Source organism: Microcaecilia unicolor, chromosome 3, assembly GCF_901765095.1.
Source record: "Microcaecilia unicolor chromosome 3, aMicUni1.1, whole genome shotgun sequence".
Lineage (NCBI taxonomy): Eukaryota > Metazoa > Chordata > Amphibia > Gymnophiona > Siphonopidae > Microcaecilia > Microcaecilia unicolor.
Window position 1 is genome coordinate 170654008 of NC_044033.1, and position 18761 is coordinate 170672768.

The 18761-nt window shown below is 43.0% G+C and overlaps 1 protein-coding gene across 7 annotated transcripts in view; it reads left to right on the forward strand.

Annotated features, from left to right (window-relative positions):
* Window positions 1-18761, forward strand: part of LOC115465822 (utrophin-like) — a 1296369-nt gene that overhangs the window by 1091387 nt on the left and 186221 nt on the right. For all 7 annotated transcript variants that reach the window (XM_030196568.1, XM_030196575.1, XM_030196573.1 and 4 more), the window contains one exon: window positions 2627-2712. In XM_030196568.1, the coding sequence (XP_030052428.1) occupies window positions 2627-2712 (86 nt within the window). The remainder of the gene's footprint in view (window positions 1-2626; window positions 2713-18761) is intronic.

Sequence of the window (18761 nt, forward strand, 5' to 3'; positions counted from 1 at the left end):
CCAGAAAGGGTAAATTGGCAATAGACTGGTAATTGTGACTGTCTGGAAACATGCTATCATATGGCCAAGATTGAAAGTCCCAACTAAACCTCATTCAGAGATTTGGGACAGAGCCTGATGAGAACGAAGTGGTTATCATGGACAAGATGAATGGGTTCAGATCTGTGGAAAAGCGTTTGGTGAAAGTGGAGGGAATTTGTGTCATGAGGAACTGTAGGGGTCGTCATACTTTAATAATGTGAGTTATTTCTTGGTTATTGTAAGGAAAAGAGAGAATTTATTACTTTTGTTCTCCCTTATTCTGTCTACTCTGATTGCTAAATCTACACATGTCCATTGGCATATTTTGACTTGTACAGCTTCCCAATCCATACATATATAAGATAGCACCTCCCCAATAGTTCTACTGCACTGCAGCGCAACAATAGGAAGGTAAGATGTCAAAGGGATTTTGGATGATTCAAAAATGATCATGGTATCTGATGCCATGCTACTATGAAAGGTGCTTGCTGTGAACATCCTTTAGATAAAAGGCTTTTTTTTTGCCCTGACCAACACTATGAGTTTAATGGCATTTGTCATTAAATGCCATTAATGACAAATTAAATCCCGGGGACGGGGCGGGGGCATGCTCACGAGATGGCCGGCTTCGCCTGATAATGGAAAAAAGAAAGCCGGCATTGACGAGCATTTCGCCGGTTTTACTTGGTCCCTTTTTTTTCACGACCAAGCTTTAAAAAGGGGCCCCAACTGACCAGATGACCACCGGAGGGAATCAGGGATGACCTCCCCTTACTCCCCCAGTGGTCACTAACCCCCTCCCACCCAAAAAAAGTGCTCGTCAAGGACGTCCTAAATCAAAAGTTCAGTGTTGACAAGTGCAAAGTGATGCATGTGGGTAAGAGGAACCCGAATTATAGCTACGTCTTGCAAGGTTCCGCGTTAGGAGTTACGGATCAAGAAAGGGATCTGGGTGTCGTCGTCGATGATACGCTGAAACCTTCTGCTCAGTGTGCTGCTGCGGCTAGGAAAGCGAATAGAATGTTGGGTGTTATTAGGAAGGGTATGGAGTCCAGGTGTGCGGATGTTATAATGCCGTTGTATCGCTCCATGGTGCGACCGCACCTGGAGTATTGTGTTCAGTACTGGTCTCCGAATCTCAAAAAAGATATAGTAGAATTGGAAAAGGTACAGCGAAGGGCGACGAAAATGATAGTGGGGATGGGACGACTTTCCTACGAAGAGAGGCTGAGAAGGCTATGGCTTTTCAGCTTGGAGAAGAGACGGCTGAGGGGAGATATGATAGAAGTGTATAAAATAATGAGTGGAATGGATCGGGTGGATGTGAAGCGACTGTTCACGCTATCCAAAAATACTAGGACTAGAGGGCATGAATTGAAGCTACAGTGTGGTAAATTTAAAACGAATCGGAGAAAATTTTTCTTCACCCAACATGTAATTAGACTCTGGAATTCGTTGCCGGAGAACGTGGTACGGGCGGTTAGCTTGACGGAGTTTAAAAAGGGGTTAGATAGATTCCTAAAGGACAAGTCCATAGACCGCTATTAAATGGACTTGGAAAAATTCCGCATTTTTAGGTATAACTTGTCTGGAATGTTTTTACGTTTGGGGAGCGTGCCAGGTGCCCTTGACCTGGATTGGCCACTGTCGGTGACAGGATGCTGGGCTAGATGGACCTTTGGTCTTTCCCAGTATGGCACTACTTATGTACTTATGTAAAAATATTTTTGCTCAGCTTTTTCAGTAGTACCAGTGGGATTTGAACCGGCCATCTCTGGATTAGAAGACCAGTGCACTTACTTGGGTGTTCCTCCCTTTTGATTATGTCCCTTCAGGTTTCTCTCAGCCAATCACAGACAGGGGCCTCTCTCAGCCAATCACAGCGCATTTAGCTGTCTGTGATTGGCTGAGAGAGACCTGAAGGGGCATAATCAAAAGGGAGGGACATCCAAGTAAGTGGAGCTGTGTGGCCAAGTGGTTAGAGCACTGGTCTTTTAATCCAGAGGTGGCTGGTTCAAATCCCACTGGTACTACTGAAACAGTCCTCCCTGATGAGCATTTGGATTTTTTTTCCACTTTTTTTGAAGCCAGCCATCTGTAAACCCAGTGATCTCAACATTTGACCTAAATGTTGAGATTTAGCCGGCCCCAACCGTATTATCGAAAGAAAAGATGGCCGACCATCTTTTTCGATAATACGGTTGGCACCGCCCCTTTGCAGAGCCGGCCCCGAAGATGGCCGGCGCCGTTCGATTATGCCCCTCTAAGTATCATTTCATATTACCTTATTCATTGATATTTATGCCTTAGTACATTTTTAAAAAGTAAAAAAAATATATAAAGTACACAGTCTTTTTTTTTTCATTCTTCATATCTGTTCTGCTGTGTGAATGATATGTTTTTTAAGAACTTCTCCAAGATGGTATCTAGTAAATGTGAAATATAGTGTAAACTTTATCAAGAGAATTCTCATCACAGAATACTCAAAAGAACAGAACGAGCTCCAGTTAAGTGTGAAGGCCTTCATGAAAGTGTGAGTCTATGGCCTGTTAGTGATTCTTTGTTATGATGGAATCTGTAGCGTGACTTTTCATTGCATTTTCAGTGGCCGGACTGGAAAGATCAGAGTGCTGTCCATGAAGATTGGGCTGATATCTCTATCCAAGGGACTACTGGAAGAAAAATACAAATGTAAGTGCCAACTGAACTAATGCCCTTTATTTTGTAATAAAAGTATGCTCTGATAGCTGTTGCCATACCTGTCCATTCCATTAAAGGATACAGGCTGGTTCACTGGCTCGGAACAGTACTGTTGCTGCCACAGGGAGAATCTGTGCTCAATTCCCAGGTCAATCCTTCTCTTCCGAGTCCCTGGGAGGTAGGTGGAGAGGGCATCTAGTCATCATGCAGCCCTTGTCATTTATCATGTATTCATTTTATATACCCTTTCTTATTGCTATTGCAAATCAGAATGGTTTACATTAAAAAAAGAAATACTTCTGATACAAACAAACAAATAAGAACTCCAATCATTGATAGAAAAGCAAAGCAACCCAAAAAGACAAAGAAATACATTTCTAATAAAATCTACTACTCCCAAAAAAACCACAATTACCTATGATAAATATAATTTAACCAAAACTTCTACAACTTCACTGCTATCATAAATTCTGTTCAATACAGTTTGTAAAAAGAAAAGTTTTCAAAAGTTTTCGAAAATGAATGTAGGAATCCTCTAATCTAATCTCTTTTGGAAGTCCATTCCAGAGAGAGGAGACAGAAAAAGAACGCTGATGCATGCGTAGATTCCCATCGAGCCTTAGCAGGTGGAGGAATGACTAACCTATTATCTGTTAGCGATCTAAGAGTCTACATAGGAGAATAGGGAATAGTCAGATTAGATAGGTAACTAGGAGTAAGTAAATGAAAAGCTTTATGTGGTTCCATGTAGGGCCCACAATTTGCAGTGTTTCAGAGAAAGCCCTAGAGCTAACAGCTGTCACGTGGTAAGTGAGCAAAGAGGGGCATAATCGAAAGGTGCCGGCCAAATAGCTGGTCGGCCATCGCCGGCGCCGCAAGCGGGCAGAGCCAACCATATTTTCGAAAAAGATGGCCGGCCATCTTTTTCTTCACTAATACGGTTGGGCCCGGCCAAATGTCAGAGTTCGCTGGGGTTGACATGGCCGGCCTCGATTTTCGGCCATAATGGAAAAAAATGCTGGCAATCTCAAACCCGGCGAAATCCAAGGCATTTGGTCATTGGAGGAGCCAGCATTTATTGTGCACTGGCCCCCCTGACATGCCAGGATACCAACCGGGCACCCCAGGGGGCACTTCTAAAAATTAAAAAATAAAATAGCTTCCAGTTGCATAGCTCCCTTCCCTTGGTTGTTTAGCCCCCCAACCCCCCCCCCCAAAAGAAAAACCCCACTCCCCACAACTCTACACAATTACCATATGCCAAAGGGGTGAAAGGGAGCACCTACATGTGGGTACAATGGTTTTTGGGTGGGTTTTTCGAGGGCTCCCATTTACCACCACAAATGTAACAGATAGGGGGGGATGGGCCTGGGTCCACCTGTCTGAAGTGCACTGCACCCACTAAAAACTGCTCCAGGGACTTGCATACTGCTGTCAGGGAGCTGGGTATGACATTTGAGGCTGGCAAAAAAGTTTTTTTTTTTTTTTTGGGTGGGAGTGGGTTGGTGACCACTGGGGGAGTTAAGGGGAGGTCATCCCCGATTCCCTCCGGTGGTCATTTGGTCAGTTTGGGTCCCTTTTTGAAGGTTGGTCGTGAAAAAAAAGGGATCAAGTAAAGCCGGCAAAATGCTCGTCAAGCCTGGCTATATTTTTTCCATTATCAGGCGAAGCTGGCCATCTGGTGAGCACGCCCGTGTCCCACCCCAATCCCGCCTTCACTACCCTACCGACACGCCCCCTTGATGTTTCGCCGGCTCCGCGACAGAAAGCAGTTGAACCCGGCCAAAATTGGCTTTCGATTATACCGATTTTGCCGGGTTCAGGAGATCGCCGGCCATCTCCCAATTTGTGTCGGAAGATGGCCAGCGATCACTTTCGAAAATAAGCTCATAAGGGAACTGGGGGAGAAATCTACCCCCCCCCCCCCTCCCCAAAGAAAGGAATAATCTGTCCGTATTTGCAAATGAAAGATGTTGGCATTGTAGCCCAGTAGAGACCAGTTCTAATAGAGGTGGAAACTCAAAGGACCAAGAAGAAACTACCAGCCCACCTCCACAAAAAAAAAAAAAAAAAAAATCCCCAGCAATTGTACCGTCAAAAAGGACGCCCACACATTTTTGACAGTTCCACCGGCTGCTTGCTGGTGTGAGTTCCTGACTACTGTTAGTAGCTAAGTGAAAGCCCCTTGAAGACGCTTCAGTTAGCGAAACATGATCATGTCGGGTTCTTCCAAGACAACAAGAGTAGTTGATTCAAGTTGAACCTATACTGGAGGATACAATTTAAGAAGAGTGCTTTCAAGCTTATTTTGCACTACTATAAAAGTTTGCAGCCATCCTGTTGATTGATCTTGGCCGGCTCCGTGATTGCCCTTTACTAGAGACTGCTGATTTTTCAGCATTGGGTAAAGACTGATGAGTGGTTGAGTACCGGACACTTTGACATTTTGAAGGATTAAGACCATTGAATCGAATTTAAGTGAATATGCAGTGGCGAGCTCATTCAACACGTTGAGCAGAAGGCTTTATAAAGTATGAGGAAAGTGCGGTACAAATTCATATAGTAGTTTTTATACAGTGTTTATATATATTGTTTATGTGGAGTTAGTTCACGTAGTATATATGTGAGTTGGATGTGAGTGTGAACATGTGGTAGGATGATAGAGTGTATTGTAATATGATTATTCAAGATATTTAATAAAGATTTAAAATGTTTGATAATATTTTAACGGTTGTTTAATAATTTACATTGTATGCTATTTGCAACCATTATTGATGTTCGAACCTTGTTTGTAATTTTGGCTCTCACTTATCTTGAGAACTACAAATTGTATCTGGCTAGATATTGAACCTTGATAGGAGAAGTTAAAAAATGTTCCTTAACCAGCGCAGATTACTAGAGCCATTAATTACTCCAAGGAACTCTTTTAATACCATCAGGATGTTATCTGTGACAATCCATCTGCTGCTCCTTGTAATCCTGGGCAAGTCACTTAACCCTCCATTGCCTCAAGTACAAACTTAGATTGTGAGCCCTCCAGGGACAGGGAAATATCCAGTGTACCTGAATGTAACTCACCTTGAGCTACTACTGACAAAGGTGTGAGCAAAATCCAAATAAATAAAAGCACTAATTGCTCTCCAACCTCTGTCACATGCAACGTACGGGCAAGTCATGTTCATTCAAAACTGGTGCTATGTAATTTACAGACCTGCTTGCCCCTGCATAATGTGAAAAATGTGGTCAGAAAAGATCCCATTAACATTAGTTGGAATGATTTAGCCTCACTGAATTCATGACAAGGAATCACCTACCTGAATTGCCTATCCAAAAGTACTTCTGTCTTTGACTTAAAGGCAGAATAAGGGGAAATGTTTGATTTTGCTCATGTCCTTTTCAGTTATAACTCAAGTTGAGTTACATTCAAGTATTGCAGGTATTTTCCTGATCCTAGTGGGCTTACAATCTAAGTTTGTGCCTAAGGGAGGGTTAAGTGCACTGGGCTTCCCTGGTTACCAGCTCAGTTCTCTAACCTTTAGGCTACTTAAGCCTTGTTTGAGTGGCCATCTTAATGTAACAATGGCCGTGAGCTTGACATGTATTATTAATGCCCTATCTTGAACCTGACTCTGTTAGCAAAGGTTATGGATCAGTCCATATTATAAGTTTGTGTTCATATTATAAGAGTTGCAAGAAAATTCTTGATGCATTTCAGCACTTATTCCTGCTGGCCTCAGCTTTGGAAGTATAGTTGACTGAACTGGAAAGAAAAAGCTATAATAATTCCTTTCTTGGCTATATTTGCAGCTTGGTTGTTGTTGGACATTCTATTCTTCTTTAGAGTTTGGAGGTTCTCGGGTAGTTTATCTTGTATCTATCTGACAAGCAACAACAAGTATAAACAAATAGTGGTACTTCAGAATAGTTTGGGGTTCTGAGAGGGGTACCTGAGTGCTTAGCCATGTCTACATCCTTATTTAGGGGGTCTTTTACTAAGTAGCTGTAAGCCCAACGTGGGCTTACTGCTCGCTAGTACCGCCGGGCTACCGCAGCAGCCTGGCAGTAGTTCCCACCCCAGCGTGCGCCATTTTGTAGCACCTGTGTTTACCCAGTGGTAATCGGGCAGTGCGGGAGCCCTTACCTCCAACTCAATGGGTAGCAGTAAGTGTCCTCCCCCCCACTGAAATGGCCATGCGGCAAGGGCTTGACCATTTCTTTAAAAAAAAAAAACAACCTTTTACCTGCTGCAGTTAAAGGGGGCCTCGGCGCACATCAAAATCACGTGCTGACGCAAGAACAGAGACCCCCTTTTGCCACAGCTTAATAAAAGGACCCCATAATCCATATTTATGTCCCTTTCGGGGCCATCATTTCACATCTATGTAAAAAAAAATAGTAGTGGTCTGTTGGAAATTTCAAACTGTTATTGTTGTTATTCTAATATGTTGAGTTGTTCATCGTTTAGGAGTGTCACATGGTGTTAAATTGTCTTTCAAGTCACATGTTAAACAGATTATTAGGGGGCTTTCTTTAAATTTTAAATGTTTATAATTTTCACATTGTCTATGGATGCCTTCTCATTTGCCTTATCAACTGAAATCTCATGTGCCAAATACTGCTGAGGATTCATAAAATGCCATATATATTTTTTAAAGATACTGAGCTGTGGGTGAAGTAATTTATCTGCATTTAACACTTTACGTTGACTGTGGATGCCTTCTTTCACTCGAAATACCAGCTGGAAAGGTCCCGTGACTGCTGCTGCTGTTCTTGAGGCTAAGCCCTTCATGTAGATAGCATCAACAAAGGGATCTCATAAGAAGCCAGCCTCCCGCGATGTGCCCCTTCATGTACTTTTGTGAGTTTGTGTTTTTAGTGCTTCTGTGATTGTGGTTGTCTTAGAATGTCGTAATGACAGATCTTGTAAGCTATGTTTCATTTATGGTAGGACAGGGTAATTCTGCTCATTGGCCTTTACATAATTCTAATCATGCAAGGTTATACTAGGAAGTCACAAAAGAGAGGGTAAAACAGTATACAAACCAATACAGAAACAAAAAGAAGCAACAGTGGGCCTTCAGGATTGAGATAATCAATGTCCTCCTTTATTGTAAAGATTGACCCGACACGGGCCGTGTTTCGGCGCACAAGCGCCTGCTTCAGGGGTCTAACATAAAATGACATACAAATATATCAGTTATATATAATCATAAATTAAAACATGCACATATAAAGAACTTTCAATTTATAAGAATTCTATTTCACCATTAAATAAAATATACACATATAACCAATAAACATAAAATACATATGTGCGTGTAAAAACATGTAGAAACATATATGTGCAAATATATTTATAAAAAGATTTTTAATTTATCGATCCTTCAAACTAAAATGTTTGTGTGTGTATATTTATTGTTTATAAAGACCGGTTATCATTCGTAATTGCATGATTTTCAAATGTCACCCAGCATTTTGATGATTCTTATCTTTGAGCGCTACAAATGATTATCCTATTAGATGATATAAAGATAGCATTATGCAAAAAAAGGCCGATCATACAATTTCAATAAAATAGTTCACACCAACATAACTTAACATTGCTTTTCAAATCAACATTGAAAAGATCTTTAAATCAATGTGCCAATCTACAGATATACAACAGAAAAGAACTTATACATGAGAGCAGGGGCGTAGCTACGGGTGGGCCTAGGCCCGTCCAGTCTTGTTCAGGCCCACCCAGAAGCGCTACACCCAAACCAATTCCCTCCCTTCCCTCCAACCTCACTCCTATGTAGAGCACAGCGCCTCTTCCCTTCCCTCCACCCTCGCATGTCTGGCGCCTCTCTCTCCCCTCCCACAGTTCCGGCACCGCCACCTCCGTGTCTTCCTTTCCCACCCCCCCATCCTAGCCGCGGCGCTTGCTCACTCTATGATCGCTGCCCAGCAGGAACTTCAAACAGCGCGTCAGCGCTGTGTCAGAGCCTTCCTCTCTGCCGCGTCCCACCCAGCCTGCGTAAACAGGAAGTTGGGTGAGATGCGTCAGAGAGGAAGGCTCTGACACAGCGCTGACGCGCTGTTTGAAGTTCCTGCTGGGCGGCGATCATAGAGAGAGCAAGTTCCGCGGCAAGGATGGCAGGTGGGTAAGGAAGACACGGAGGTAGCGCCGTGGTGGTGCCGGAACTGTGGGAGGGGAGAGAGGTGCTGGACATGGGGGTTGGAGGGAAGGGATGGATTGGATATTTGGATCTGTTTCTGGTAGTCTTCTAGTTGTAATGTTGCAAGGGGGTGGGTGGGAATGGGGAGTGGGGAGAAAATGTTTGATATGGGAACTTCTGAGTGAGCAAGCCCCGTGCGGCAAGGGTGGGGGGGGTGGGTAAGGAAGACACAGAGGTAGCTGTGCCTGAACTGTGGGAGGGGAGAGAGGTGCTGGACATGGGGGTTGGAGGGGAGGGAAGGGGCCCTGGACATGTATGCTTGTGGGTGGGAGGTTGGAGAGAAGGAAGAGAGGTGCTGGGCATGTAAGGAGGTGCTGGAGAGAAGGGATAGAGATGTGGAACTGCGAGGGGAGGGAAGGGATAGAGTTGCTGGATATGTAGGGGGAGAGAAGGGATAGAGGTGCTCGATATGTGGGTGGGAGGGAAGGGAGAGAGGTGCTGGATATGTGAGTGGGAGGGAAGGGAGAGAGGTGCTGGATATGTGGGTGGGAGCGAAGGGAGAGAGGTGCTGGAGCAAAGGGAGAGAGGTGCTGGATATGTAGAAGGGAGAGAAGGGAGAGATGTGCTGAGTGAGGGTGTGGGAGGGAAGGGAGAAAGCTGCTGGATTTGTGGGGGAGGGCAGGCGGGAAGGGGGAGAGGTGCTGGGCATGCAAGGGAGGTTGCAGCAAAGGGAGAGAGGTGTTGGATATGCAGGGGAGGGCTTGAGGGAAGAGGGAGAGGATGTGCACCTGCAAGGGGGGCGAGAACGAAGGGAGAGAAGTACTGGACCTATGAGAGGGGGAAGGGTTAAGTGTTAGAGGAAAGGAAGAGGGATGTTGGATCAAGGAGATAAAGGAATGGGGGGGGTCAAATGCTGAACCCACAGTGGAGAATGAACCAGATGCATAAGGGGGAAGGAAGAGAGAAGGAAAGTTGCTGGTTGGAGTGGGGTTAGAGAGGAAAGGTGTGTGGGAGGGAGAAAGGGGACATAGAGAGGTACAAAGAAACAGAAGGGAGATGATGAGCATTGGATGGGAGCATGGGGACAGGAACACAGATGAGATGCTGTATTGGGATGGCATATGGGCACATAGGGGCAATGCCTGACATGGGGGTGGGGAGGGAGATATGGGAATAGAGATACAATGGACATGGGGGGGGAGAAGGTATGGGAATAGAGATATAATGGACACAGAGGGGAGATACCAGACAAGAGGGAGAATAGGAACACAGATGGGAGATGCTGGGCATGGGGTACATGGGTGCACAAAGGAATGATGATGGATGTGGGGATATGAACACGGGAGATTCTGGATAAGGAAATATATGGACACAGAGATGGGAGATGGATGGTGGACATGGAGACAGAAGAAATGTCAAATGGACAGGAAAGACACAGGGAAGCAGAAACCAGAGACTGGGACCAATATGATATGAAAAATAAAATGACCAGACAACAAAAAGGTACAAAAATTATTTTTATTTCTATTTTGTGATTAGATTATGTCAGATTTGGCATATGTCAGACATGGCTGGGGCCCAGGGAAGAAATCTAGGAGAGGACCCCAAAGCCCATTACCAGGCTGCACCTTCTTCAGCTTCTGGCAGGCTTGGGGCTCTCTCTGGCCAGAGAGCCAAGCACAATTGCCCTATTTGCACCCTCCCCCCCCCCTAAAAAAAAAAAAACAACATCATCCCTGGCATGTGATACCTTTATATTTTGCACAGGAGGAAATGCCTTTCTTTTCTGTTTCTCTAGTGTTGTACTACATGCAAGGTCTGGTTTCTTGGGGTTTAAGTTTAATTTATATAGTTTGTGGTCACTTATTCTGTATTTGGCTCTTGTGTTCTGTGTGCGTGGCCCCAAGGTATTCTGTCACCATGAAGTTTCTATGTAGCATTCTGTACTAATTTGGCTTGTTCAGTTTTCTTGATAGATGTATCAATATTTTAGAGCCGCTTTTCATAGGTAGAGGATCCTTGTTTTGGAAGTTAGTGCTGGCATGGTAGATTTGCTCTAGATTCTGAGTAACCTTTTGTTTGTAGATTTTTTTTAAATTACTTTACAACATGTCTATTATTGAGATTACCAGAATTTCTTTGTATGGTGAGTTTTATGGGGAAATGTCCTTGCTGTGCTCTGCATCCATTGTTGATGGAAGGCCAGGAGGTGCTCTGGATGCAGAATGTGTTTGGCGTTCAGTGTTTGGCTTTCAATACCATATGTGTGTTGGAGGAGCATGGCTCAATGGGGGCTGAAGAAGAGTGCAGTTCCTTGTATTTCCTTTAGCTCTCAATTAATTGGCCACTGAAGCCTGCACTGCTACCCTCATTGAAGTAATGGGGAGTGAGGTAGAGGTGCAGCATAGGGTAGGGTAGGGGAAAAACATGGGTGTATTAGGTGGCTGGGTTTTTTTTTCTCTTTCAAAAAGTTGGCAACTCTAGTGCCCACCCATCCAACTTGTTGGCCCACCCAAAAATTGCCTTCTGGCTACGCCACTGCATGAGAGGAACCACATTCTGAGAATGAGTAAAATAATCTTGGTCAGAAACATTCATCTGTAATTGATATCATAATGGAAAATCTTACCAGAAAATCCTGATTATGACTTTCCTAGAGATGTATGTATGACCAAAAACAGTCGGGATACAGTGCCTAACACAGAGACAGGCAAGGTAGATGGATTCTTAGTTATGAAAAATTGAATAGTAATCAATCCCATGTCAAATTATTCTGTTTGTATAGGTAGGGGTAGCTAATGTTAGATCTATTACATAGTCAGCCATCAGAGAGTGTCTGCAAATAATTGCGGTTTGAAAAGATGGCAGTGGGTTGGAGCACAACCCACATACATTGCGTTCCTGATGCACACTGTTAGTAAATGCTGTGAAAAAAATCAATAATCAATATGCGTATGTACAGATCAGGAACTAGCAAAATTTAAAAACTAACGTATGTCTACTAGAGCGTAACACTGCCAATGGAAACTACAGGGATGTATAAACATGTGGTGTTCTCCTAGCTCAGCATAGTGACTAAGCGGATAACTTGCCAGCGTCTATATTAGTATATGGAAAGATAATCTGTGCTAATTTATATTCTACAAATGTGTTGTGTACTTTGCAAGTCTTTTTGAAAAACCCTCTCAGCCAGTCTCAAAATGCCGCCAACTGACACCTAAAAATACCCAAATGAAAGCAGAATAAAAGTAAATCTTACCTGTAGTGTAGGTAATGTCTTTTTGCTCAAAGAATGCTGTCGGTACAAAAAAACGCCAAATACAGGGGCATGTGCACTAGCACCTGCGTATATCAGAGAACGTAAAGTGGTGGGTTACTGACGTCAGTGGATCCGTAGGTCCTGGCAGCTGAAAAAAACTTTTATAGAGATATTTAAATAGAGTCCTGTGGTTTATTTGAAAATTATATGGTTGAACCATTTTGTTGCCGATTTTGAGACAATTCGGATCGTCCATTTTAGGAGTTGCTTAAGCTTGTGTGAAAAACGCTCAGTATAGGTTGTTCTCAGCCCATCAAATCGTGATTCGTGCAGCATACAATTAAAGTTTCTTTCACAACGAAGTATAATGGGATAGACATACATAGCCTCGATGTTCAATGACAGCATAAAAGGTGGCACAGATGTGTGTGCAATGAACCTCTTTGTGGCTAAATTGTTAAAACAAAGGGCTAAAAGGACATAAAATGGATCATAAATTATGATAAGCAAATGCAGTTTCAAAACATATTTATAAGAGCACAAAATTAGCGCCATAACATCTGTATTAATATTATTATATATGCATGTTGAAGTAAAATAATACCATAAAATCGACATGCACATAGAATAATATGTACCATGAACAAACATATAAAAGATGTACATGTATATCTTTCTTGTAAAAATATATGTCGAGATGATAAAGAAAAATGTCCTCCACAAAATGGCATTTGGGTATTTACAAATTGATCGGTGACATACAGATCCATAAAAACATGCTCTTCTTGTGTATCATTGAGCTAGGGGTTAGTATTAATATGAGAACAATTTTTTATGTGCAAAAAATTTTTTGGCATCTGAAATAAATCCTAATAAATGGCATACAGCGGATCTTTATGACAAACCAGGGTCTTTGTTCATATTTTAAATGCTCTTTGGATGATGGTGTCATTGAAAAAATGGAGATCATTCGAAAAAGAAACCAACAACGGAAGGCTTTAGAGAAAAACTGATAGATCCATTTCTGCGTTTAGTCCAGCAGGAGAGATTGTGTTGAGTTCAAAAATGGTTCTCTGTTCCTGTTGCAGTAGAATCTTTTCTACGTCACTTCCCCACCATAATGCTTTAATCAATTTGAAGACAAGAAACCGGAGGTCTGTGAAGGTATGAGATCAGTCAATACAATGTTGCACTAATGGTGCTATGATGTTAAGTCTCCTGATATTACTTCTGTGCTCAATCATCCTGGTTTTGATTTTTCTGATGGTCTTACCTACGTAAATCAATCCACAGGGACAGAGAATGAGATAGACCACACCCTCGGTATTGCAGTTAGAGGAGTGCTTAGAGGATATTATTTTCCTGTTCATGGGTGGATGAACATTTGGGTATTAAATGATGAAATACATACTGAGCATGAGCCACAGGGTTTGTGTCCAGTATATAGTGGTATGATGGGTGTTGCAACAGGCAGGGCTGAGGGGGCTAAGATTTCCTTGATGTTCTTGTTTCGTGTATGGGCAACGGTGAGCCATTTTTTGTCAAAACATTGAAGTCCCTTCAGGATGTGCCAATATTTGTGTGATATTTTTTTTCTCTCTTTTGAAAGATGGGAAAATCTCATACTACAGACAATATCTGGCCTCCTTCTTTTTTCATATCTTGTCAGTAGATCATCCCTGTTTGCATCCATTGCTTTCCTAATTCCTTTTGAAATGCAGTCCTCTGGGTACCCTCTATCACGGAATCTCTTGGCCAAAGGTACCACTTGGTTTTCAAAGTCAGTGTCGTCACTGCACACTCGTCTTAGTCTCAGGAATTGAGATAGGGGGAGATTTTCCTTAAGATGTCTGTTATGATGACTCTGAAAATGGAGATAGTGGTTCTTGTCAGTGGGTTTTTTGTAGATTGTTGTGTTGAAACTATATGTGCCTTTTTTGATGAGGATACTCAAGAAAGGAATCTCATGAGAATTATAGTGCATCATGAATTTGAGGTTTGAGTCCAGGCTATTAAGCCATGCATGAAATTCTTCCAATGTCTCAGTAGTGCCTTTCCATAGTACAAGGATATCATCGATATACCTTTTCCAAAGACACAATTCCCCTTGATATGGGTGTGTCTCCAAGTATAGGTGCTCAAAGAATGCCACATATAAAATGGCAATATCAGGGGCCATACTTGCCTCCATTGCAGTTCCTTTCATTTGTTTAAATTTCTTTTTCCTGAAAACAGAAGTAATTCTTTTGGCGAGCAATAGATGCCAGATGAACTATGAAGGCAGAGGGAACTCTGTATTCTGGTCTCTGTCATTAAGGACATCACTGATGATTTGAAGAGCATGTTGTTGGGGAATGTTGGTATACAGTGACTCAAGATCGAATGTGACCAGGATGATATCCATGAGGTCCCCATCAAATTCTTGCAAAAGATTAATGTCATGTGCTGAATCCCTGATATACGCAGTGCTTTTTTTGTGAGGGTTCTTGGGGGTATTGAGTACCGGCACCTTTTCCATTGTCTGCTAAAATTGACCCAAGGACCCCAAGTTTTAATGAAAGAGCTCAGGCTCTAGACACCAATTCTGCCTTGTCATAGGTTCTGTGACTGGTTGCAGGGGGCCTGGCTATTGTGGGGTGGATCCCTCAGTGATCGCCCCACCCTTGAAGGGTGGCCTAGCATTTGAGTACCGGCACCTTTTTTGCTAGAAAAGATGCACTGGATATACGATTTAACCAGGGGGATCAAAGGTATCAGGAAAGAATCCACAAAGACAGATAAAGGTTCAAAGATGGAACATATCCCACTAGGTTACACTAGGAAACATGGATAGCTGATATAGTCCAGGTAATGAATGTGCAGGCCTTCCATTTGCTTAATTAGTCAGCAAGAAATAAAATTGTAATTCTTAATGACTTAATTGTAGAGTCAGGGATAGATTTTTTGCCACTTTTGAAACCTGAAATACATTTTTGAGGTAGTAAGCCACATTGAGCCTGCAAATAGGTGGGATAATGTGGGATACAAATGCAATAAATAAATAAATAAACAACAATGTAACATAGAAGGCCATTTTCGAAAGCCTCTATAATTGGACAGCTTGACGATGATAACAAAGATGAAGATGCAAGTGATGAATTAACACCACTACTAATGAAGATGATGACAACGATGGTGGTAAAGTATTCTTTGCTATAAGAAAGTCAAGTGCTTCAGACAGAGATTCTTTGATCAGTACCTGCAGACCCGGTTAAAAGGCATCAGTAATACTGCAGCCTGGCCTGATTTGAAGGAACTTTTATCAGACTAAACAATCCGCTTCCCGATAGTGCAGTTGTTGAGCACCTTCTTAAATGTGGTGGATTAATGGCTCACAAGAGCAAATTTTCAAAATTTAGTTTTACTAAAAGCGAAGTAGATTGAATTGTAGAGCAATAAAATTGTTGGGATTAAAATATTGCATTCACTGTAGTTACGGTACTTTTATTTTTCTCTCAAACTATATATTAGTAACTTTTTTATTTTCACTTAAGTAAAAGTACAATGAAGAACACATTCAAAAATGTACTAAAGTATTAAAATATATATTTAGTTTTACTTTGACATAGTACTTTGAACAACACTGCACACTTTGAGGGGCATAATCGAACGCGAACGCCCATTTGTAAAAACGTCCATCTCCGAGAACGGGTCCGTGAAGGGGCGGGCCGAACTGTATTTTCGAAAAAAATGGACGTCCATCTTTTTTTTCGAAAATACATTGGATTAGGGCGTTTTTTGAGCTGGGCGTTTTTGTTTTTTAGCGATAATTGAAACCGAAGCGTCCCAGCTCAAAAACAACCAAATCCAAGGCATTTGGTCATGGGAGGGGCCAGCATTCGTAGTGCACTGGTCCCCCTGAGATGACTCTATGCCAGCCTCAAATATCATACCTAGCTCCATGACAGTAGTATGCAGGTCCCCAGAGCAATTTTACTTTAGTTGGTGCTGCGCGGGACCCATGCAGAGAGGAAAATTCGGAAGAAAAAAAAAAACAAGCAAGCAAGTGCAGTCAGGGACGTCCAAATTAAAAGATAGTAAAAGGGGGAATTGAACCAGCAACCTTTTGATTACAAGCTCAGTGCTCTAGCCAGTGCACCACTGATTAGACATCCTTCCCTTTTCATTAAGTCTCTCCAAGTTTCTGTCAGCCAATCACAGCTCATTTAGCTGACATCTATGTCAGCTAAACAGCGGTGATTGGCTGACAGAAACTTGGAGGGACTTAATGGAAAGGGAAGGACATCTAAGCACCTGAATAATGTGGCTCACTGGCTAGAGCACTGAGCTTGTAATCAGAAGGTTGCTGGTTCGATTCCCCCTTTTACTATCCTGGTAATTTAGACGTCCCTGACTGCACTTGCTTGTTTTTTTTTTTTTTTTTTCTTCCGATTTTTCCTCTCTGCATGGCTCCCGCACAGCACTAACTAAACTAAAATTACTTCGGGGACCTGCATACTGCTGTCATGGAGCTGGGGATGACATTTGAGGCTGGCTTACAAGTTGGAAAAAAAGTGTTTAACATTCGTTTTTTTTTGGTGGGAGGGGGTTAGTGACCACTGGGGGAGTCAGGGGAGGTCATCCCTGGTTCCCTCCGGTGGTCATCTGGTCATTTAGGGCACTTTTTTGGGACCTGTTCGTGAAAAAAACGGGTCCAACAAAAGTGACCTAAATTCTCTCTGAAAACGCCTTTCTTTTTTCCATTATCGGCCGAGCACGCACATCTCTGCTCAGCCGATAACCACGCCTCAGTCCCGCCTCCGACACGCCCCCGTCAACTTTATGCGTTCCCGCGACGGAGTGCAGTTGGAAACGCCCAAAATCGGCTTTCGATTATACCGATTTGGGCACCCACAAGAGAAAGACGTCCATCTCCCGATTTAGGTCGGAATTTGGGCGTTTTTCTCTTTCGAAAATAAGCCTCTTTCTCTCTCTGTCCCCTCCCCTGTCTACAAGACTGGCTGCTTTTTTGATTCACTTACAGCCTGCTTAATAGCAGTAAGTGTATAATTGCTTGCACTTGCATTCTGAGCTCCTGTTGCCTGATTCTTCCAATAACCAGGTGCTCTCTGGAGCCCCCTTTAGCATCTGAATTTCAAGAAGGGTGTGTCCAAAAACATTGATTGTAAGAATGAAGAGGCCTACCAGGATATAGGTGGTCAGATGATATGAGAGTAATAGCAGTAATGTGAGACAGTGCTCTGAACACTGAGGTAAGATGATGTTCTTTTTACTGTACTTAAACAACATCAATTTACCTCAGTGTACAGAGCATTGTCTCATATTACTGCTATTACTCTCATGTCATCTGACCACCTATCATCCTGGTAGGACTGTTTGTTCTTAAAATCAGTGTTTTTGGATGCACCCTTCTTGAAGTTCACTTGTAGATCCTGTCAGGCTCTGGAATTCACAGCCAGCTTAATTCAGATTTCAGACATATTTATTGCCTTTCCCTAAGAAAATTAAATCTCTCATCTGATAGAATGATTACTGATTACTTTTGTCTTATGTATGAGTGTTTGGTTTATATTTGCTCTCTGTAGTTTATTTTTTATGTTAGGTTAGTTAAAATCTGCTGAGAACATGAGATAGGTGCAATATAAGGGTTAATAAATAAATATGGTCTTCAGAAAAACAGCTGTTAATATATCCCAAAAGCAAATTTGGGCAACAGTAATTTCCAGTGGCGTAGGTACAGGTGGGTCTGGATGGGCACAGGCCCACCCATTCTTGGCTCAGACCCACCCAGCGGGGCACCTCACTCCCCTCTCTTCCTCTCCTCCAGTGACCCAGCATCTTCCCCCTTCTCTGAATTCCCTCCCCCCAGAGGCGCCCCAGCAGCCGCAGCAATTCATCTTGGTTGCCTGCACTGACCCCACAGGCTTCCCTCTGCTGCACCCTGCCCTCACTGACATCACTTCCTGTTTCCTCACTGTTGGAACGCGGCAGTGAGAAGCCTACAGGGGCCAGCACAGGGAGTGAAGATGGAATCGCTGCAGCCACGGGAATGCCTCTGATGTATACCAAGGAGGGACAGGAGGATTCAGAGAGGGGACAGATGCTGGTCTTGCGGGGGGGGGGGGGGGGGGGGGGGGGGGAATGTCAGAGGAAATGCTGAGCTAAGGGGTGAGGGGATCTGGAAGAGGCATGGACAGGTCAGGGGCATGTCTAGCATTACACTCTGGGGTTATAGAATACTAGCGTTTATATACCTAGCTATCTACTGATAGTCACAACATTTACACCAGCCATTGAGCTAGCGTAAGTGCTCACGCCTAAAGTTAGGCACTTAAATGCAGACTTACGTTAGTATTCTATAACGGCAGTTGTGCATGCAGTTGCTGTTCTAGAATCCGTGCTTAGACTGCATCATTCTGGCACCTAATTTTCAGCGATCTATAGAGAATTACCCCACGCATATAAATGTTTAGAATACTAGCACTTATTTGTGTATGAATGCTCATATGCACGTAAGTACTAGCAGGGCATCTAAGCGCTATTCTGTCAATACCTCCTTAACTTACATAATATAGATATGCAAGGAGGCAGACATGGGGCGGGGCACGGGCAGAACACAGACA